Genomic DNA, 23,545 nt, shown 5'->3' on the forward strand with positions numbered 1-23,545 from the left:
TGTGGGACCGGGGCTCAGATCCGGGGGAGGGCCGGGCTGTGCGGATCCGGGCTCAGGCAGGGGCCGAGGGCTGGGCTGTGCGGACCGGGGCTCAGGCGGGTGAGGGTCCGGGGCTCAGATCAGGGTGGAGGGGACGGACCGTGTAGACGGGGATTCGGGTGGGGGGGCCGATCTGGGCAGACCAGGGCTCAAGTCAGGGGTCCCCTCGGGCCCAGCGTGCGCCTTCCCCCCTCTGTCAGGCCCGTCAGCCCTGCGCTTGGGCGTGGGGTTTCCAAGCCTGGTTGGTGATCATTGCCTGACCCTCCCTTAAGACACCCCTCTACAGCAGGTCATAAAGGTCTGAGCCCAAGGAAGGGCATCAGATGGGGAGGTAGGGGAAAGAAGTAGGGGTGGGTGCATATCGCTTATGGATTTAAAACATCTATTTCCATGTTGAGAAGGAAGGCCTTGGCTCTTTAACTCCAAATGCTGGCCCCCTTGTCCAGTATTTTGAGGTTGGACTGCCTGGGTTCAGAACACTGGACAATAGTTCCTGAACTTTGTGGCTGCTACACCCTGGCCAAGATGTCATGTATTAGTTATTATATGCAATTGATTTTAGGAAGATAAACATGACAATACATGTTATACATTTACTGTGTTTGTCAGAGGGGTGTGTGCGGGTGCATGGGGGGGGGGCCTGTGCCCACACGAGCATGTATGCCAGTATTGGGGCTTGAACTCAGGGCCTGGGTGCTGTTCCTTCGCTTTTTCACTGAAGACTGGTGCTGAACCACTTGAGCCACAGCTCTACTTCCTGCTTTTTGCTGGTTAATTGGAGATAAGAGTCTCGAACTTGTATGCCCCCTCTGGCTTCAAACCCATGATCTTCAGCTCTGAGCTTCCTGAGTAGCGAGGAGGCTGATTTTGTTTGTAGAAGATACTTACCTTGTCCCCTGTTAACGTATTTCTAAGATCTTTCAGAGTAAGTATTCAGTAAAAATTAAGTTGCCGATTTCTTTATTATTAATTTTGTTTAGTTCAAATTCAGCTGCTTTATTTCTGAAAATGGAGTTGAAATGGTATTCAAACTAATAATTGCTTTGAATGATTTTAATTCATCTACAAGGAATCATATCTTAAGGGTAAAAGCTGTTACTCTTTTTTTAAAACAGAAAAGTCTGCTTTTGGAAGTGAAGAATGGAATCCTTGGGAAGGAGACGAAAAACATGAACAAGAACACAGAGCTAAAACTGGTTTCCAAATATTAAATAAATCCACAAAAGAAAAAACAAACAACAGTGTACAAATCTGGGGCAAAGCTGCTATTGGTATGTTAATATAAAGCAAATGTATATAACAAAAATGTAAAGTGTACTTAGTGATAATAGATTCACCTTTTTTTGTGGTGCTGAGAATTGAACTCAGGACCTGACCTAGCACATGTTACAGAACCAGACTACTTCATAGCTACCAGTCCTTAAAGTCATTTTAATATAGTTTATTACATTGTTTAATGAAGGTTCCATGATGCATTTTTCACCTTTATCAGTGATTTATTTTCCCTTTCCATTAGACAGTATTTCTGCAAATATATACACACATTTCTCCATTGATCATCAGCAGAACACAGTTTCAGTGGTGGTTACAGAGTAGATTGTGTAGGTTCATTATATTGAAATGTATATGCCAATTGAATTTTCATGAATGAACACTAATACACACATATGAGATGTGGCCCCTGTGCTCAATGCCCGAACAAATTTGAGAAACAGGAAACAAAGTTAAGAGCCAGACAGCAGTAGTTCATGCTTGTAATCCTAGCTACTTGGAAGCTAAGATACAAGAATCGCAATTCAGAACCAGCCTGGAAATGAGGAAAGAGGTGACACTTTATCTCCAGGTAACCACCAAAAAGCCAGAAATGAAGGGTATGGCCCAAGTAGTTGAGCACTAGCTTTGAGCAAAAAGCTAATGTTCAGCACTCAGACCTTGAGTTCAAGCCCCAATACCTGCACCAAAAAAAAAAAAAAAAAAATTAAACAAGGTTCTTTTCCCCGCTATAGTATATGAGAGTTATTCCTTTATTTTTTTATTGATAGGTAATAATTGTACAAAATAAAAGGTTTTATTATGACATTTTCATTCATGTATGTGATAAACTTATCATAGTCACACATATGTACCATGTACTCTTATCTGTCTCCTGTTGGTCCTCTTCTGTCTACACAATGGCTCCCCTTCTTCTTTCATAGGCTTTTTTTTTCTTAATCTAGATTCTGTACTTGAGAGAAAATGTGATATTTATCATTCTGAATCTGATTTCCTTTAACATCATGATCTCCAATCCCATCCATTTCCTTCAAGTAATATGATTTCATTCTTCATTATGGCTGAATAACTTTCTGTAGTGAATATATATCACATTTTCTTTGCCCATCCACTGATAGGTACCTAGGCTGATAATGTTATTTGGCTATTGTGAATAGTGCTACATTAAATGTAGGAGTGTGTAGAAATATCTATTAGATGCTGACTTTGATTCCTTATGGTATATACACAGAAATAGTATAGCTGGATCACAAAACAGGTCCATTTCTTTTGTCTCTGAAGAAACCTCCATACCGATTTCCATGGTAGTTGGACTAATTTGCAATAATGTAAGAGTTTCCCCCCCCCAATATGGCATTTTTGCCAGTATCAACATTTCCTGGGTTTTTTGTTTCTGGTTTTATTGTTATTTTTCTTATTGCCATTCTTTGCTAAAATGGAATCCCAGCATAGTTTTGGTTTGTACTTCCCTGATGGCTAAGAATGTTGAATTTTTTTCCCTCTATTTTTATTGGTCTTTCCTACTTCATTTGAGTTTTCTCAATTCATTATTTATTTATTTGATGTTTAATTTTAGTTCTTTATATAGTCTATTATCCCTTGTCAGATGACTGACAGACATTTTCCTCCCATTTTATAGGCTCTCTCTCCTCTCTGGTGTTTCATTTGTTGTACACTTGTTGTTGTTTTTAATTTGATGTAATCCCACTTGTTAATTCTTCCTATTTCTTCCTGAGCTATGAGAGTTCTATTCAAAAAAAGTCAGTCTATGCCTGTGTTTCCCAAATGATTTGCTCTAGAAGTTTCAACATTACTGGTCTTACATTAAGATCTTTTTTTTTTTCCTGCTGAGAATGATTGAGGACCTCCATGTATCACTTAAAGCTCTTCCAAGAGCCCTTTGTGTGAATGAATATTCCGATCTTTGACTCCTTCGGAGACTGTAGCAAAACATTTTCCAGCCACACTTTCAGCCTTGTCTTCAGAACATGCCTTCCTGAAAATCTATTTTATTTTTCTCACCTCTTTTTCAATCTCAATAGTCCAAAATTTTTACCAGTATATCAGATTCTGGTTCGTTTTGCTTACTGGTTCTTCCTTCAGTTTGTCTTTCCTCTGTACTATCTTGCTTAGTGATCTCATCAGCTAACAAAGTTCCTAGATGCCAAATGTAATCTCATATTTTGTCCAATGCAGTCTCATGTGATTGGTCCACAGGTCTTGCCCCAAAGAAGGCACTGAAAGGGAAAACCCCATTGCAGGTGGCAAAGTCACCTGTGACACCAGAAGCTCTGATGGAAAGAGAGTCTCCAGTGCACCTGAGGCTCCAGTGGAGATTAGTCCTATCACATAGAGAGGAGATATCATACACCCTCACCCCCAGCCAAGAGAGCCATGATAGGAATGATTGAGATCTTGAACCTGAGTGTATTGCTCACAGAAAAGAATTGATATGGAGCTGAATACAAGACAAAATATGGTCTTGCAGGTCCACCTTGGAGATGCTGGTAAATGCATAGAGAACCTTTATAGGTAGGGTTGATTATAAAGGGCCTCAAGCCAAATATGGAGGATTATGTTTTTTAGATTCCCAAGCCTTTTGTGAAGAAAAGCTGGGTCCCATCATGAAGAACATGAGTAATGAAAAGTAACCTAAGACTGAGCTGAGGAAGCATCTATCTAACTGGGTCAAACAGAGTGCCAACACCATCGGGTTAAAAGGGTGAAGAATACCAGGGGCTGGGAAGGTGGCTCAGTGGTAGAGTGCTTGCCTTGCATGCCTGAGGCCCTGGGTTCGATTCCTCAGCACCACATAAGAAAAAAAGCCAGAAGTGGCACTGTGGCTCAAGTAGTAGAGCGCTAGCCTTGAGCTGAAGAGCTGAGGGACAGCGCCCAGGCCCAGAGTTCAGGCCTCACAATTGGACCTCCCCCCCCCAAAAAAAAAGAATACCAGATAACCTGTTCTGTACCTACCAAAGAGGCCTTTTGAGATGAACAAGAGTCCCATTTGTGCTGCATACCCTCCAAGGAAATCATGAAACACAGCATCCCTAGTTAGGTATTATAGGAATGTTACCCACTCCATAGGAGCAATAGGCAGCATGACTTGGGAACAAGGCATCAGCAGACCCTTGTCGAAGTGGGGAATGTCCCATAAGTGCTAATGCCAGGGAAGAGCCAGGGTTTACCTGTGACATCTAGGGAATCATCACTAGAATGGTTGCCATGAGAACACGGAGCATATAAAGACGGCATCAAGCCAAGCAAAATACAGTGCTTCCAGTATAGAAGCTAATGGCAGAGTATTGGGTTCTCAAAATAACCTATAAAGACCAATGTCCTCAGGTGACAGTGGTCTTGCCCTTTCCTCCCTGCCTTGAAGATAAAACCATGGGTAACCAGCCAAGGGAATAGCAAGAAAAGGAATCACTTTAGCAAATACCCACCTTCATCACTTGTCAATTCTGCTTTACATATAAGTGCAGGACACAGTTCAGTTAAGCCTTTTGCTATTTTATAGGAAGGATCCTCATTTGATAAAGATTCCTCATTTCCTTCTGAGCCCTCACAGCAGTGTCTACAGTCTCACAGTTCACGTGTTTACTAAGAAAAAATAGGTTTCTTCTACTGTGTTCCTCCTCACTTCCTTTGAGTCTTCACTGACTTGAATTTCTACATGGAGTCTCTTCAATGCAAGATAAGGTAGGCTTTAAAAAATCCTGTTGTTCAGAATTCTACCATCTTTTCTTTTTCCAGTTCCAAAGCCATTTCCATATTCTAAAGCATCTGTTACAGTAGCATCACTTCAGGTACCATGTTCTACTGCATAAAGTTTATGTGCATAGCGCCCACAACAAAGTGCCACTTCTTAGTGATTTGAAGCAATACAATTTTATTATCCTGCATTTCTGGAGACAGAACTGTAAAACATTACTGTGAGGCTGATTCTTTGGAGGACTTTACAGGAGAGTTTGTTCCCTTGCTTTTACAGTTTCTAGACACTACTTGTAGCCATTGGCTTATGGCCCCTCTAGAGTCAGGTGTCTGTCTCTTTCATCACATTTCCCTTCCTTTATTCTGGACCTTTCTGCCTGCCTCTTGTGAGGACCCTGGTGATTACAGAATCACCCAGGTGATCCACAGTAACCTTTCCATCTCAATAGCCTTAACTCAATCACATTATAAAGTCTGCCTTGAAGCAGAACATAATCACAGGTTCTAGAGATTCGAATGTGGACATGGTGGTATATAATTCAGCCTGTCACATTTGGAAAGCTATATCTGATTGGCCAGGCTTTAAACCTGGTTGTTTGAGTGTCCTTTGGTATCAAGGTGTAATAAAATACATTTTCCAATGTAATTGAGTTTCTCAAAGGGATTCTGTGGTCTCCACATTGCTTCATGATTTGATGTTGCTTTCTTCTGTCCTTAAAGCTTTCATTCAGATGAAGTAATGGTGAAACATCAGGAGCTTCCCTAAAGAGAAACGATGAAGGGCTGTTTGTCTACAGAAGACTGTCTTGAAGCCAGGGTTGCATGTTGAGGAGGAGTAACAGCCCCATGACAGCTTGAAAGTATATACATATATTAGGTTCTCTGGTGGTGGCACGAAATGTTGAATTCCCCCAGTTTCTTTTAATACAAAAGCATTTCTAATCATCAGTTTCCTTTGTATGTTTGCTGGTCCTGTGATTTGAAATCAGGGCTTAGGTTCTGTCACTGAGCTTTTTTGCTCAAGGCTAGTGGAGCCATAGCTCTACTTCCAGCTTTTTCATGGTTAATTGGAGATAAGGACAGACTTTCCTGTTAAGGCTGGTTTTGAACTGCAGTCCTCAGATCTCAGTCTCCTGAGTAGCTAGGATTATAGACATGAGCCACCAGCTCCCAGGTGGTAGTTTACTTTTTTGTACCATACTTCACTTCAGAAGTGATGGAATAGGGATTTCTCAATCCACAGTAGGTAAAAGTACTGTGTTACTCCAACCCACGTTTAGCCCCATTTTACACTGACAGCATCTGAGTTCTGGTTTTCATAGTTGCCGTATTAACAACTGGAAGCTTTTGCATAGTAACATTGCCTGTCAATAGTCTTTAACAGGAGTAAGTTCTGTGTTTATAATGAAAGATACAAAGGGACAGGTTGTGACATTTTCACACACACACTGCAGTAAAGCAGATAGTAAATGTGTTTCTCTTTTTGTTTCTTCCTTACCAGGCTTGTATCTCTGGGAGCATATTTTTGAAGGCTTACTTGATCCCACTGATGTAACTGCTCAGTGGAGAGAAGGGAAGTCGATTGTAGGAAAAACACATTTCAGGTACTGTGTTGCTGTACAATATTTAGTAAATATCAGAACAAAAATATATCATTTGTGGGGTCAAACTAGGCAAAATAACTGTCTTATCAGTTTCTTCATGTATAAATACAACATATTTCTAGATATTTCTAGTTATTCAGGCCATATTATACAAAAGGTCCAAAATATTCTGACTTTTTCTAATTTAAGGATAGAGTAAAATGTGCAATTTAACTTTTCTGACTCAATTCTCCAATATCTTATTTCATCTTAATCTGTCTTTTTACTTAACATCTCAGGAACAGACAATCAATCATTTTTCACCACTTTAAGTTTGTATCATGTGAACGTATTATTCAAAAGTAGTAATTAAATACCAAGTAAATAAAAAATAGTTTTCTAAATTTTCAAGTTAATTTTTATTAAAATTGAAGTTTTTGTTTTAAGATGTATTTCCAAGGAAAAAGACTAATGAGTGGTTATGATAATAATGGGGAAAATTCAGGGAAGGGAAGTTATAATCATTCATAATTCCATTTTGCCCATAATTCCAAAACAAAGGTTCTGAAGTTCACATTGAGTTTTGACTGTGTCCAGCTTTTTGTGTCCTTACATCATTATAGAATGAGAGGGTTTTAATGCCTGCTCTTCCAGAGACTGATTGCTAATATTTATTGCATGGCAGCTCAGGGCCCACACTGGGTGGAGTGCTGTGATTCTTACAGTGTACTGTCCATTCCCAACTAAGCCAGTCTTTTCTGAGTAAAGTCATCTTGTTCTCCTGTACCACTGCAGTCCTGGGCTTACAGCATCCCTGGCTCCCCTTGCATTTGAACTTGGCATGTCCATCACAGACCTAGTAGCCAAAGTCCCTTTCCCAAGTGCAAAATAGAGGAATTATATTCTCTGCAGAGTTGTTGTGCAGTTCATCAAAAATACATGCAAAGTGTTTGAGTAGGAAAGACATTTAACAAATGTTAGGATTTTTTTTATCTTCAGCAGCAATAAGCAAGAAAAGCAGGATTTGAGTATGTTTGTGCTAAAGATTAAAAGGCTAACTAGCAGGATAAGACGAAATGGTTTAAAGTGGTTTAAAGAATCTAAGGCGAATGTGACCAATTTTAAGATAAATTAAATGCTGTTTTTTATATCTGATACATATGAATTAAAATAGTGTCATTAGTTGTTCTAGGCAGCATATACCATGAAAATGTGGGCTATGGGGCTGGGAAGGTGGCTCAGTGGTAGAGTGCTTGCCTTGCATGCATGAGGCCCTGGGTTCGATTCCATAGCACCACATAAGCAGAAAAAAACGGAAGTGGTGCTGTGGCTCAAGCGGTAGAGTGCTAGCTTTGAGCTGAAATGCTGAGGGACAGTGCCCAGGCCCAGAGTTCAGGCCCCATGATTGACAAAAAAAGAAAAAAGAAAGAAAGAAAATGTGAGTTATGGAGTGTCTATTACTATTAATAAAACATTCAAAAACTAAATTTAAAAAATTACTACAAATTTTCCTTTGCTCACTAACAAATTCCAGAACCAAAAAAATTATAGGTCTCTGTCATACTTGGTTCCAATACTTAATTTTCCTCTTAAGAAAATTCATTGTTTTAAGTAAAAGGGAACTCTTCTTTTTTATTTTTTTTTGCGGGGGGTCCAGTCATGGGTCCTGAACTCTGGGCCTGGGTGCTGTCCCTCAGCTCTTCAGCTCAAGGCTAGTGAGCCACAGCGCCACTTTCCGGCTTTTTTTCTTTTTGCTTATGTGGTGCTGAGGAATCGAACCCAGGGCCTCATGCATGCAAGGCAAGCGCTCTACCACTGAGCCACCTTCCCAGCCCCGGGAATTCTTGTTTGTACTGTTCCCCCACCCACCTTTTCCTCCTCCTCCAGAAATAAATCACTGTCATAAATTTGATGTATATCATCCCATTTACATATATATGGGCGTGCATATATGTATAATTTACTATATTCTAGGAGTCTTCAGAAGCTTGCTTTTTTCCTTCATGTTATACTTTAGACTTAACTTTCATAGAAGATTTAAATTGGTTAAAGAAGTACATGAATATGTCCCACATTTCTGATTATTAAGCAGGTTGATTTGTCTACAAAAAAGTTTTCCATTAATCTACAGCTGTGTACCACCATCATGCAACCTTGTTTTAAAAAGAAAGTTTTCATTTTAGAATTTTCATTTCTGGTGAGAATATTAACATAACTTCATAGTGAATTTTATATTAAAATTATTTAAAACCTCTTACAACAAGTGCTTACCCTTTCTCTTGTTTGTGATTGGTTGTTTTCAATAGCTTCATAACCGGTCCTTCTGTAATCCCTGGGTACTTCTCCGTTGATGTGAATAATGTGGTCCTTGTTTTAAATGGAAGGACAAAAGCAAAGACTTTTTACGCCACCCAGTGGTTACTTTACGCACAGAACCTAGTGCAAACTCAGCAACTCCAGCATCTTGCCGTGGTTTTGCTTGGAAATGAACAGTGTGATAATGGCTGGATAATGAAATTCCTCAAAAGAAACGGAGGCATGGTGGAGCTGCTTTTCATAACTTATGACAGCCCGTGGGTGAATGACGTGGATATTTTTCAGTGGCCTTTAGGAGTAGCCACGTAAGTACAAAATAGGATTACACATTTCCAGATTCTAACACTTGGATTTATTGTGTTTCAAGTTGTAATCAGTTAGGTTCTTCTGGGATCATGCAGGCCAGAGAACAGTCTTAGGGAAAACTAGTTTGGTGCCATGCTTCAGTGATAATGATGATGTTTTCAAGAGTATTTTACGCTTTTCTGAAGAGAACAGATGAAATAATATTTTTGGTCTTATGAATGTAGCATGGGTTTTTAAGCTTATTGGGACTGCCTCCAAAAGATGTTCAGTGGAGAATGAGCAATGATAAAATCTATACAATTTATAGTTAACACTTTGAAAACAATATTATATCAAGAAGGCATGCCCTCTGCTTTGAGACTGGCTGATTTTGCAGTCTCAAAAGAAAAGGTTAATTAAATGATAGCTAAAAGTTCTTCATATGTAGTCTTTCTCCAGCTGTAAAATGGAAGACATTGTTTTTATCTTTCTGCAAGGAGAAAGTTTTGAAAGAAGAGTGAGTTGCCTTCTCAGATTAAGGTGCAGTGGCACACATACCTGCTGAGGACAGGGACTTTTGTGTCATCCGTGCATTACTCTGTCCACAGAGCCCACAATATGCCTTCATGTAATAGACGCTCAATGAACATTTGTTGCGTACGTGAATTATACCACTGGTAAGAGTTTTAAATCATACATTCATTTTTCATTATTCTATTAGTGGTTACCACCCGATCTGGCTTTGGCCTACACAGAGTTAGTGGTTGGTTACGCAAATGTCACCAGGAAAACATGCTCATTGAGACACACTATTTTTACTACATTCTAACTCAGTGGGTTTGGATATACCCAGTCAAAAATGTTCTGAAATACATGTAGGCTGGAGACCCTCTTAAAAAAAAAAATAAAAGCTATATTTGTAAAATGTCTTGAAGCACAGTAACACCACATAACATATTCCTCCCACAGTGGAAGATGAAAATGCAGTGATCCAAGGCTAGGCCAGAATATTGTCTTTACAGCTCTGCCATTTGCCTTCAGGGACACCCCATCCCTGCCCCGTAGCATTCGGATATGTCCATAAACATTTTTAGTGGTCACAAATAGAAGAAGAAGCTGGCACAACCGGCATCTAATGGATAGAGCCTTGAAATAGTGTTAAACACCTCACAGTGTACAGGACAGGCTCCACAAGATCTAAAATGTCATCTTTGTTATCAGCTCCCTGTTACTGTAAAGCTTCACTGTATGTCAGGCACATGAGTGATCCTGTTTTTGATTCCCAAATACATATTAAGAATGGGTCACTTGGGCTGGGAAGGTAGCTTAGTGGTAGAGTGTTTGCCTAGCATGCATGAAGCCCTGGGTTCAATTCTTCAGTACCACATAAACAGAAAAAGCTGGAAGTGGCACTGTGGCTCAAGTGGTAGAGTGATAGCCTTGAGTACAAAGAAGCTCAGGGACAGTGCCCAGGCCCTGAGTTCAAGCCCCAGGACTAGCAAAAAAAAGAATGGGTCACTAGCTGTAGGCTGCCTTTGTATGACATTTGAATGAAGTATTTGTTTAAAACTACTTGAAAAGTGCTTAGAATTAATTTCTCAGAACTCTTTGCTATTACATATTCTGTAATTTTTTTTTTCAGTCCTGGGTCTTGAAGTCAGGGTCTGGGCTCTGTCCCTGAGCCTCTTTGTGCTCAAGTCTAGCACTCTACCACTTGAGTCAAAGCACCACTCCAGCTTTTTCTGAGTAGTTTATTGGAGATAAGGAGTCTCACAGACTTTCCTGCCCAGGCTGGCTTCGAACTGCAATCCTTAGATCTCAGCCTCCTGAGTAGGTAGGGTTATAGGTGTGAGCCACCATTCCTGGTTTGTAATTTATTTTAATTTTCACTTAATAATTACATTTGTCGGGTACCATGTTGTGTCTTGATGCTTCTTTATAATGTAAAAGGATTAAATCAGGCTGACAAATCTCTGAGCTCACATACTTGTGCAATGTATGGTAAACACATTAAAAACGACCCTTTCAGCAAGACATTGGTGGCTCACGCCTGTAATCCAAGTCAGGAGGCTGAGTTGCAAGGATTGATGTTCAAAGCCAGCCCTGGCAGGAAAGTCTTTCAGACTCTTTATCCCAATTAAGTACCAGAATTCTGAAAATGGAACTGTGACTCAATTGGTAGCCTTGAGCAAAAAAGCTGAAGGACAGTACCCAGGCCCTGAGTTCAAGCCCCAAAACAAGCACCAAAAAAAAAAAAAAATTCTTTCAGCAATTCTGAAATATATCCTGCATCATTTGTTGTAGACACCATTGTGCAGTTTGTCACTAGACTTATTCTTCTTTGTACCCTTTGCTCAGCCTGTCTTGCCAAGAATATGCTGTAATCTATCACTTGGTTAAAATGGCAGTTGTTATTATTGTGAGGATAGACTGCATTTACATAATGAAGATTTTGTTTGTTTGTTTGGGTCTGGCCGTGGGGCCTGAACTCTGGGCCTGGGCGCTGTCCCTCAGCTCTTCAGCTCAAGACTAGCGCTCTACCACTTGAGCCACAGTGCCACTTCCGGATTTTTTTCTTTTTGCTTATGTGGTGCTGGGGAATTGAACCCAGGGCCTCATGCATGCAAGGCAAGCACTCTACCACTGAGCCACCTTTCCAGCCCTACATAATGAAGATTTTGAATCACATGTTTAACAGCTGTAGTTGAGGAATAAAAATTAATGTCAAAACCAGCCACATGCCAGTGGCTCATGTCTGTAATCCTAGCTACTCAGGAGGCTGAAATCAGAGGATAGCAGTTTGAAACCATCCAGGCCAGGAAAGTCATGAGACTCTTATCTCTAATTAACCACCAGAAAACCAGAAGTAGTGCTGCGGCTCGAGTGGTAGAGTGCTAGCCTTGAGCACAAAGAGGCTCAGGGACAGTGCCCAGGCCCTGAATTCAAGCCCCACAACTGACAAAAAAAGAAAAATAGAAAAAGAATGTCAGATACAAAGAGATTTAGGCACACCCTCTCTATGACATTTTTTCAAATAATGTCAATGTAAATTTTTGATTTGAGTCAGTAGAGTCAGGGACTTTGGGAAGCAAGCATGGAAAATTATTAATTTGAGGTTTAAAAATCATGTTTTCATACGTCTCTATTTCTAAGGGTACCTAAGAGGCTGGGCTGTAGGGGTTTGCCCTGTATTATGTCATATATTTAGGTCTAGCATATATTTTATAGATATAGGAATTTTCCTGTGGTGGAAGCAAGCTGGTCAATGGTACATGACGAGAGACCCTACCTATGTAACTTCTTGGGAACTGTTTATGAAAATTCATCCAGAGAGGCGCTGATGGACATTCTGAAACAAGATGGTTATGAAAAGCTTTGTTGGGTTTCAGCAAGAGAACAGTAAGTTCTGTGTTTTACTTAATTCATCCTCTTAGTTCTCCAGCAGGGCAGTAGCTATTTGTGCAAGCACAAATGGTTTCCCAGGAGGTATTATTAACTTCCACCCATGAGACCTACTAGCAGTTAAAACTGTGAGGCGACTGGGTTGCATAAGCCAAGTGCTGTGGCTTGTACCTGTAATACTTGCTAGTCAGAAAGATTTCCATTTTGGCTAAAAGTTTGTAAGATCACATCTCAGCCAGTAAAAACTGGGGTACAGTAATGTGCAGCTGTCCTTCCAGCTCTTCCGGAAGTGTAAACTGGATCACTGTACAGGCTTCCCAGGCATACCTGTGAGAACCTATTTGAAGAATAACAAAAGCATGACACAAGTGGTAGAGTACCTACCTGGCCAGCACAGGGCCCTGAATTCAAAGCCCAGTACCATTAAAATAGAGAGTCTGTCCTATGGCTATAGTCCATCTGAATAATGTTAGGAGTCATTTGCAAAAGTCATCTTGTGGTTTCCTTAGTAACACATGTGAGATTGACATGGCAGTCAGTCTAGGATCTAGAATCTTCCCTGAAATGTACAGCAGACCAGTTCTTATATCAAGACTGCCTTAATCTAATAGCACCCTGAGGACAGGGACATTTGTTCTTTGAATCCTCAGATCTGACCTAGAACCAGGCCCAAAGTAGACATAGGGCAAATGGTGAATGGATTGACCAGATCAATAGTGTTAACTTTCCTCTATCCGTTATATAGTAATCTAGAAACAGGTGTTTATGGAGCAAAGGAAGTAATGTTAGCATCATTTCTCTGTTTTCCAAATAAATGGTTTTAAACAGATGGAGTTTAAAGCAGTAGTTAGGGAAGTAGTGCCTCAGAAATGCTCTTCTGTAGCTATACATTTTATTTTTTTTAATTATAGCAGATACTCTTCTAGACTATATAACTCCCAGCCATATTGTTAGTTAGATCATATTGCATCCACTCATATAGGCAATACTGCTATGTTTCAGTAAACTTACCCTTCTCCCCCCCCCCCGTAAATTTAGCAGCGAACTAAACAAATCCATGCCCTCCGAGCATTTTAACACTTGTTGGAAGAGACGAGTAAAACATATCATATCTGGGATAGTGGCTCATGCCTATAATCCCATGTACTCAGGAAGCAGAGATCAGAAGGATTGTGGTTTGAAACCAACCAGGAAGAAAAAAAGTTCACAAGACCTCATCTCAACCATTAGCTGAATGTGGACATAGGGGTCATCCCAGCTATACAGTGTATATAAGAGGATTGTGATCCAGGTTGACCTGGGCAAAAATGTGACACCCTATCCCAAAAGTAGCTTGTGTGAGAGTACCTGCCAGTATCTCTGGATGTTTATCATCTTTATAAGGTGTCTGCTATCTCATGTAACTGACATTAAAAGACAAGACTATTTCCTTTCACAAAAGACAGAATTAGTTACTCTGGTAACAGAACTGTGGGTGCTTTTCCTGATTTTCTAGGTGGCAGCCTCAAGAAACAAATGAAAGCCTAAAGAATTACCAAGATGCTTTGCTCCGAAGCGACCTCACGTTGTGCCCTGCAGGAGTGAACACAGAATGCTACCGGATCTACGAGGCCTGCTCCTATGGCTCTGTGCCTGTGGTGGAGGACGTGATGACCGAGGGCCAGTGTGGGAACACGTCCACCCATCACAGTGCCCCCTTGCGGCTGCTCAAGTCCATGGGCGCCCCCTTTATCTTCCTGAAGAACTGGAATGAACTTCCTGCCATTTTAGAGAAAGAGAAGACTGTAGTTTTACAAGAAAAGATTCAAAGAAGAAAATTGTTACTTCAGTGGTATCAACACTTCAAAACAGAGCTAAAAATGAAATTTGCTAATATTTTAGACAGTTCATTTTTAATGAATAAAGGCTAGCTATTGTTAATTTCCATTCTCAACTAAGATGTGATTCTTCACAATCATTTCTAATACCCTGTGTGTTTATACTCATACTGTTCACATGTGCTTATAAGTGTTCTTTAAAATACTCTCGTAAACTCTAGATTACATCTATAATATTAACCAAATACTCCTCTGAATGGGCCACTCCTTTTTACATGCTAAAAATGAAAATAAGATTACTCAGATTTGTTTTCTGCCAAATTGAATGATTCAATGTGTATCAAATTTTCTTACTCATTTAAACCCATTTGGTAGAATGGTTGATTTCTAAGGGCTAGACACTGGTCAAAGGATACAGACCCTCAGTTTAAACAGTAGAGTTTTAAATTTGTACTGTAGAATAAAGACTACAGCAATAATGTATCATGTCCTAGAAAAATGCTAGAACAGTGGGTGTTGCAAGTCATAACTGAGATAGTATGTATGTGAATTAGTGTAGCCAATCTACAATACATATGTACCTTAGACATACATGATAAATATATACCATTTCATCTGCCAATGAAAAATAAAGCCACTCTAGGAAACTAGCGCAACATTGTCAAAAGACTGAGTTTCAGAATCAGACAAAACCTAGGGATTCTTAAGATGTTTTTCTTTTCTCCTGACATAATTTGAAGAGAGTCCTAGGCCATGCTGGGAATTTGTGGGCAAATCCTGCAGTCAGGCTTTTCCATTTCTCGGCATTACATTGAATCTGACAGAAGCAAGTGATTAGATGCAAGATTTCTACAAAATTCATATAAAACATGGACTGGAGTAGCTGATCATTTCTGAGAAGGGACTTTGGGTCATTTTAGATTTCTAAAATGTCTCATTTGTTTTTACTCTTTTTGTTTAGGCTCCTTCTATCTATGTCAAGATGATAGATGGGTTTAAAGCTTTCAAAAACCTCACTAAAAGCAGGACATCTAAGTTTGACTCATTAGCTCTGAAGCAGGTTTCTTGCTGAGACTGGATGTCGTCCGGTTGCTTCCCATTCCTTTCCTTCCTTTATGCAGACTCTATTAGGGATGCATGTCTTCCAGTTTCCTCTGGTGTGAGTGGAAACGTGCCTTGGCCTTACTGTTGATGTGCCCTTGGTCCAAACTTTGGGCATTCTGTTCTTTGTGCATTTTTTTCACATGAATTAAGATTTTTTTCTTAAAGACTGCATGAAGGTAACATATCCCTTGATTACTGAACTGTTATGCACCCCTAAAATTTACACCAGAGTGAGCCATTCCTGTCACCCTAGGGACCCCAGTTGTAGCCAATCTACCCAGGTATGCAGACAGAGTCAGTAGAAGATGCCCCGAGGCATCTGAACATTTTTGAGTGATGGTTTCTTTACTGAAGAAGAAACTGAATTTCACTCCACTTATTTGTTAATCATGTGCAGGGGGATTTGCTTTTAAAACGTGTGTTAAAGATTGGGCAGTGCAAGTTGCCCCTTGGGAAGAAGGTAGATTGAGTGAGAGACCTAGTTTCACTGTCTACATTTGGGTGCCTTATAAATTTTGCATGTATTTTCCAGTTAATTGTAAATGCACCAACACCTAGGCCCAACTTCATACATAAAGGAAATGTAGTCCTTGTCCTCCTATGTTTTCCTCCTGTTTTTTGGTCCCTGGTAATCCTGCCTTTGAGTGAAATTCATTTGAGCAGTTATAAAAGCTCACAATAAGTCAGGTGCCAGTGGCTCATGCCTGTAATCCTAGCTACTCAGGAGGCCCAGATCAGAGGATCACGGTTCAAAGCCAGCCCTGGCAGTAAACTGTGAGAATCGTAGCTCCAGTTAGCCCAGAAAACCAGAGGTAGTTCTGTGGTTCAAGTAGAGCACTTGCGTTGAGCTGAAGAGCTCAGGGACAGTGCCCAGGCCCAGAGTTCAAGCCCCACAACTGACAAAAAACAAAAAACACCTCACAAAAAAGGTGGGAGGGAGGGAGGAGGAAAGGAAGAAGAGGAGGAGTGGAAGGACAGGAAGGAAATAGAGCCTGGAATAATGAACAGTGATTTGTTAGTGATTTCTGTTAGTGAAATGATTGTATCTCATGGATAGACCTAGAAAAACAAAACATGCAAAGTGAAGTAAGTCAGGCTCAGAGAGACAAGTTTTCAGTCATATGTGGAGTTAGATCTAAATTATAATCATATAGAAAACCATACAGAGCTGTATGTTTATAAAAACAAATAGACTGGAGTAGAGTGTGCACAGAGGTGACTCCCTGTGGTGTAACTTCTTGGAACAAGTAACTGACAATTTAATAATATACCAGAAAGCTGAAGCATGTTTTGTCAGAGGAGGAGGAAGGGGTTGCAGACAAATGGAAGGTGGGCAAACATAGTCATAATGCTTAATGTACATATGTGAAAATAAAACCAGAGAGCTCCGAGGGAAGGCTGGGGTTGGGAAAGAGGAGAGCGAGTAAAGGGTGACACTGATCAAAATACATTGTACTTACAATCTGCTACCTCAAAATCCCTTGGAAAAACTAAAGATAACCAAAAGAAAAAAAATATATCAGAAGACAGTTGATAGGTACAAAATAGAATTTAATGAAAAGACATCAAAGATAACATCAATTGCAGAAACATTTTAAAATAATTTATTGAGGCTATTTTCATGACTCAAAAAGACTTACAAAAAAGAAAGAAGGGAAACAAACTTATAACCTATATTTGTATTTTTCTATTATTGCAGGCAAATATAGAGTGCAATGTCTAGATAAATAGACACACAAAATATATTAATTTTGCATTTTTATGTGAAATGTAGTTTTATAACTATAAAGTAGAGATAAGCAAACCTCTATTGTATTTTTTGGGGGGGGCGTCCAGTCGTGGGGCCTGAACTCTGGGCTTGGGCGCTGTCCCTCAGCTCTTCAGCTCAAGGCTAGCGCTCTACCACTTGAGCCACAGCACCACTTCCAGCTTTTTTTTCCTTTTTGCTTATGTGGTACTGAGGAATTGAACCCAGGGTCTCATGCATGCAAGGCAAGCGCTCTACCACTGAGCCAACTTCCCACCACCTTCCCAGTCCCAACTCTATTGTATATTTTAATGCAGTGAAAAGTGGATATGCCTTTCAATGATGCAAGTTCAAATCTTCCCACCAGAGGGCACAGTGACACCACAGAGAAACTCCACAGTGTTCCTGCTCACCCAGGCGTTAGGATAAAGCCAGGTGCCTTTAGGTAGATAATTGTTATTCCAGCTTTAGAAAACTCAAATCACATGATTTTTTCCTGCCAAGTCTTTTTCCTTTATAGAGTAACATTCTACCAAGAATTATGTAAACATATTAAGACGCTCTCCTTGTAGTTACCCTATAGCAGCTGGTTAAAATTCCACATTTTCCTTGTTTAATGAAAAGATGAGTTCATCTTATTGAAGTTTGATTGCAAAATCAAAAATGTAAAAAAGCAGGCCTTCTTTTTCAACAATCCATACCCAAATGTCTCAGAATTTCATTAGTGCAGACAGATATGATTACTTACATTTTATCTAGTGTTATACACATGTAAAGGTCACTTAAAATTTACTTAAATTTAGGCTTGGATAGGAGCTCATGCCTATAATCCTTAGCCACTCAGGTAGCTGAGATCAGAAGATCTCAGTTCAAAGCCAGCCTAGGTAGAAAAGTCCCTGAGATCTATGTCTCCAACTAACCAGTTTAAAAAAAAAAAAGTAGAGAAGAAAGAAGTGGCTTAATTGTCAGAGGACCAATCTTGAACAAAAAAAATCTAAGGCAACCTTGAGCAGAAGTGCTCAGGGATAGTGCCCAGGCCTTGAGTTCAATCCTCCTTGAACACTAACTGGGAAAAGCCATCCCAGCAATGAGCACCTAGACTCAGCCAGTCTGGGGAACAAGGGAACATGGAGAGGAGTCAGAGGAGATGATGTCACATCAGCCACTTTGTGCCTGCCCTTTCTAAATTAACCAGAGCCGGGAGGTCAGTAGAAGTAAGAAGCCTACCGAGCCAATGTCTGTATCTGTCTACCTATTAACTGAACAGGAATTTATATTCTTGCCTTTGTTACCTGACTTCTCCTCTACCTAGTCACCAGATGTCAGAAGTAGCTAGGTGTAAGGTCCATTCCTGGACGGCGAACAGACCTCGCCCAGTACCTGCGTTACCTAGGCAACTGGGACACCTGGAAGAGGTCACATCCGCATCCGCTGAGGTCACATCTTAACCTGATGTGGCCACACCTTTTTCCCACCTGACCCCACTTCCCTTTACCTGGACACACCCTTCCGCACCCCCTACCCTATATAAGGCCTAAACCGCGGTCAGACGGCCCTTTTTCCCTTTTTCCTTTGCCAGCCGCGTGGAGTGCCAACCTTGCCTGGTCCCAGCAGGTCTACTGAATAAACCCCTTACCTGAATACCATGTGCGTGGTGCAGTTCTTACTCGGCTACCTCTTTTTAAAAACCTAACACTAGGGACATTTCTACCAACATTTTCCAGCCCCTCAATGCCTCATGAGACTTCTCCAGACTTCATCTAAGGACTCACGCTAGCCACCAAGGGACAGCTGCTGCTGCTCACAGCCTTCTCTGGGAGAGGACCAAATTCCAGCCTTTTACTCCTATTGTCGACGCCCCTTGTCAGACGCCCCTAGCCAGAGAGAATCCTTGCCCTATTGCATGATTATTAAAAGGCTGGAATGTAAGGTCCGCTCCTGGATGGCAAGCAGACTCCACCCTCTTCGCAGCAAAGTCTCCACCCAGTACCTGCGTTACCTAGGCAACTGGCACACCTGGAAGAGGTCACATCTGCATCCGCTGAGGTCACATCTGGATTTGATGTGGCCACACCTTTCTCCGCCCATACCCTAGATAAGGCCTAGCCCAGGCCCAGACGCCTTTTTCTAGCTCTTTTTCTCTCTCTTTCCCAGCTCTCTCCTCTCTTTCCCAGCTCTCTCTTTCCCAGCCACATGGAGGGCCAACATGGCCTGGTGCCAGCCAGTGAATAAACCTACCCCATACCTGAAAATAAATAAATAAAAATAAAAAATAAATAAAAAAAATCGAAGGCAACCTTGCCCAGGCCCTGAGTTCAAGCCCCAGTATTCACACACACACACACACACATACACACACCGAGTTTAAATCTTACTGAACCATGCAGGCTGATGGAGAAGGATACCTGATTACATTTCCATATGCCACTGACCTAGTCAAGGCAGACACAGCTCCCATACTGTACCATGTCCAGATAGCTGAAGGAAGAAGAAAGACAAATGACCAATCCTTCTAAGAACAGATTCATCCTTGCTAATAATCAGGAAGATGCACATGAAAATGAACGGAAGCTGCCATTTCAAACTCAGCATTCTGGCAAAAGTTCAAATGTCAAATTGAGTTGGGAGAAAAATGGGCACCTTTGTGCACTACTGGAAGAGTTTAAATAAATACAAGCCCCTCAGAGAGCAATTCAGCACATAGAATAAAGACAACCATGCTTCCTGGTTTCAAGTTTGGCTCATTATTCTAGCAGGATCTCAATTCCCACTTCCATGACTTGTCATGACCAGAAGAAAATTGATGTAAAAACATCCATGACAACATTTATAGCAGGGAAAAGAGGAGGAAGAAGAGGAGGAGGGAAGAAGAAGAAAAGAAGAGGAAGAGGAAGGAGAAGAAGGAAAGGAGGAGGAAATAAGGATGTGCTGGATTTCCAAGGGCTGTTTTTAAATGTGACAAAGCACCTAATGTCTTAAAACAACATGAATTTGTTTTCTTACCTATTTTTAGAGAGCAGAGGTCCAACATAGGACTCTCTGGACTAAACTCTAGGTGTCACCAGTGCCTGAAGCTTCTATGGGAAAGTCCATTTCTGCCTTCTAGAAAGAAACTTCATGCATTCTTTGTTGTGAGGCCCCTGGTTCTCATTATCTTGAGCCCTTTCATCTTTAAAGCCAGTCATTTCATCCACAGCCTTATTCCCCTTTGCATCAGGTAACAGGTCCTCAGTGAAGGGAAGGGAACATTTCTTTCTTCAGCCCTTTTAAGCTTAGTTACCAAATCTGCAAGATTAGCTGCTTAAAGATTAGCAGGAAAGCTGGTCGCTGGGGCTCAGATCTGTAATCCTAGCTACTCAAGAAGCTGAGATAGGAAGATCAAGGTCTGAAGTCAGCCTGAGCAGGAAAGTCTGTGAAACTCTTTATTTCCAACTAATTACCCAAAAGCCAGATGTAGAGCTATGTGGTTCAAGTGGTAGAGTGCGAGTCTTGAGCAAAAGAGAGAGTATCAAGCCTGAGTAGAGAGACGGAGACAGAGACATATTATGCAGACTTTTATGCTTCATTTCATTGATGATGTGGGAGGAAAATTAAAGAATTTCAAGCCCCAGCACTGGCACACCACACACACAAAATGAATGTATCTGAAATGGCGTTGTTAACTTCAGAGCACTGTCCAGAGTATTAAGCAATTTGAAGGCAGCACAGGAGAGCCTGATTGAGCCAGAGGCAGAGATCCCATCTGTCCTTGCCAGGGGAGTGTCTCCTATGGGGGATTGGGGACGCCAGATCCTTTGGCCTTTTAAGTGCTCACACAGTCCTCTAATTCAGTTGATTTGATAGAGTAGCACACCACCAGGCTCACTGCATGAACACGTGGGTGCTCTTCCATTATTTTGCCCCAGATGAGCCCGGCCACAAGAGGTGACAGGCAGCCGGTCACAGTGGAGAAGGAGGAAGCTGGGCAGATATGGCCCTGAGAGCCCTGGAGGGCCAAAACAGCTGTCCGGTCAGCGGGGCAGAAATATCTCCATTGCTCGATGTCCTCAACAGGGCCTATGTCCAGTGTGGACTAAGAAAATTGCTATCCACTGTCCATTGCCTTTACCAACAGCTCTATAATGAGATCTCTTTTCCAGGCTTCACCTTCTTCCCTTGTCCTATTGTTGGTTGCTCATCTTTGCAGAAAATGAGAACTAACCCTTCCTTTGCAAAAATGAGGTATAAGAGAACAAGATTAGGCCAGGTGCCGGTGGCTCACGCCTGTAATCCTAGCTACTAAGGAGGCCGAGATCTAAGGATCAGGATTCATAGCCAGGCTAGGCAGGAAAGTCCGTGAGACTCTGATCTCCAATAAACCACTAGAAAACCGGAAGTGGCACTGTGGCTCAAGATGTAGAGCGCTGGCCTTGAGCTGAAGAGCTGAGGGACAGTGCCCAGGCCCAGAGTTGAAGCCCGACAACCAACCCAAAAAAAGAAGAGAAAAGAAAAGTAAACAAAATTGGTGCCTAGGGAGAAAAGGTGACAAAATGAGGCAGCCTCAAAATGTCAACTACCTAAGTATAATCGCAAGAAAAGAAGGGGCCTGCCATTTAGTTCCTAAAATATAAGCTGTAGAGTTGCATGTATTCCTTAGCATAATGAATCATTTTCTTACAGTGTTCTCTATATACTACTTCATCATTGGCCCTAACAATTGCATTGCAGCTGACATTTCTTGCCAACCTTCCCTTTTTCCTCTGAGTAATAGCACCATTTTTTTTTTTACAATGAGTGATGGCTTCATCATAATGAGGCCATTAATATTCATATACTGCATATATGGTGCCTCAGTCTTCCAGGAGAGCCTAGTGGGATTTCAAAAGCAGAGTATCGTAGCTGTAATGAGAAGCTGCTGTGGGTGGGTGTTTGGACCTTTTAAATATGGCATGGAGTAAAGCAAATTCTGTTTTGATAATGGTTTGTGCAAAATGGAAACAGGTGAGTTTTGAACAGATGGCTAAAAATATCATAAAGCAGCTTCTATTCAAATTAAAAAGTTTAAAACTCTGATTTATTCTAGCTGTTAATGCTTCTCTTAAACTAAACATTTTAGCATAAGTATTTCTTTTATTGTGATCTCTCTTCCTCTCTCTCTCTCTTTCTCTCTGCATTTTCTTTCCCTATGAAGTTTTTCATTACTGCATCTTTTCTCTCCTCCCAACTTCTCTCACTAGGCCTCTCCTCCTACATGGGATCCTGCCAGAGCTTTATCTAAATTCACCTGTGTGTGTGTGTGTGTGTGTGTGTGTGTGTGTGTGTATAGGCAGATATTGGGGCTTGAACTCTTGCTTGGCTTTTTTGCTCAAGTCTGGCACTCTACCACTTGAGCCACAGCTCCATTTTTGTTTTTTTGCTGGTTCATTGGAGATAAAGAGTCTCACAAACTTTCTTCCTGGGGCTGGCTTCAAACCTTACTGCTCAGAACTCAGCCTCCTGAGTCGCTAGGACTACAGGTGTGATCCACCAGTGCCCAGATAAACTCACTTTGACAGTTGCATTCCATCTTCTCCCTTCCAGGGCAAATGTATCAAAATTAAATTGGCAAGCTCTTTGGACAGCTTGTTTTTACTATTCAGCTGCCAAAAGAAGTGAAAATGGACATTTACATGGTCCATTTCAACAAGCTGCTGTGAAACTATGGTCCAAGTGTCTTTGAAAACAGTGATTCATATGTCTTGATTGACCACCTGGTAAATGTTAGTGGATTAATCCAATCTGTGATTGTGATTGAGTGGGATTCCCCTAGATCTGGGCAGGTTCAACTGAGCTTTTGCTTGGGTATTTTGGAGTGAGGTTTTATTGTTGCATTTTGTCTATAATAATCAGAGACTGTGGGGCTCATAGCATTGGTTAATTCATTTGACATTGCCATTTGTAGGTGAAAATAAATATCAGCAATAGATGTTTCAGTCTACCCAGTAAATTTTTTTGTTTGAATTGCATAAACCATAAAAACTACTCTAAAGAAATCTTGAAGTGGCAGACAGGAAATAAATGCAGAAATACAATAAACTAATAATAAAGCATGAAAGAAAACTTTTATACCAAAGGACTTTTCAGTTGACATTGAAGTATACAGATAAAAGAATTCAAGGCCTGGCCACTCTCCCTTAGCTTTTTGGCTCAAGGCTGATGCTCCACCACTTGAGCCACACCTTCACTTCTGGGGTGGTTAATTGGAGATAAGAATCTCAAGAATTTTTCTGCCCAAGCTAGTTTTAAAC

At 41.0% G+C, this 23,545-nt stretch overlaps 1 protein-coding gene across 2 annotated transcripts in view; it reads left to right on the plus strand.

The window, feature by feature from the left end:
* The window catches only part of Tmem5 (transmembrane protein 5), a 15,459-nt gene extending 728 nt beyond the window's left edge, over nt 1-14,731 (plus strand). The window contains exons 2-6 of one of the 2 annotated variants that reach the window (XM_013023188.1): nt 1,155-1,310; nt 6,527-6,629; nt 8,915-9,229; nt 12,438-12,608; nt 14,107-14,731. In XM_013023188.1, coding sequence (XP_012878642.1) covers nt 1,155-1,310; nt 6,527-6,629; nt 8,915-9,229; nt 12,438-12,608; nt 14,107-14,521 — 1,160 coding nt within the window. In that variant the 3' untranslated portion in view covers nt 14,522-14,731. The remainder of the gene's footprint in view (nt 1-1,154; nt 1,311-6,526; nt 6,630-8,914; nt 9,230-12,437; nt 12,609-14,106) is intronic. The other variant, XM_013023197.1, reaches the window with a different exon arrangement.
* Nucleotides 14,732-23,545: the final 8,814 nt, after the last annotated feature.

Source organism: Dipodomys ordii, unplaced genomic scaffold, assembly GCF_000151885.1.
Source record: "Dipodomys ordii isolate 6190 unplaced genomic scaffold, Dord_2.0 Scaffold3, whole genome shotgun sequence".
Classification (NCBI taxonomy): domain Eukaryota; kingdom Metazoa; phylum Chordata; class Mammalia; order Rodentia; family Heteromyidae; genus Dipodomys; species Dipodomys ordii.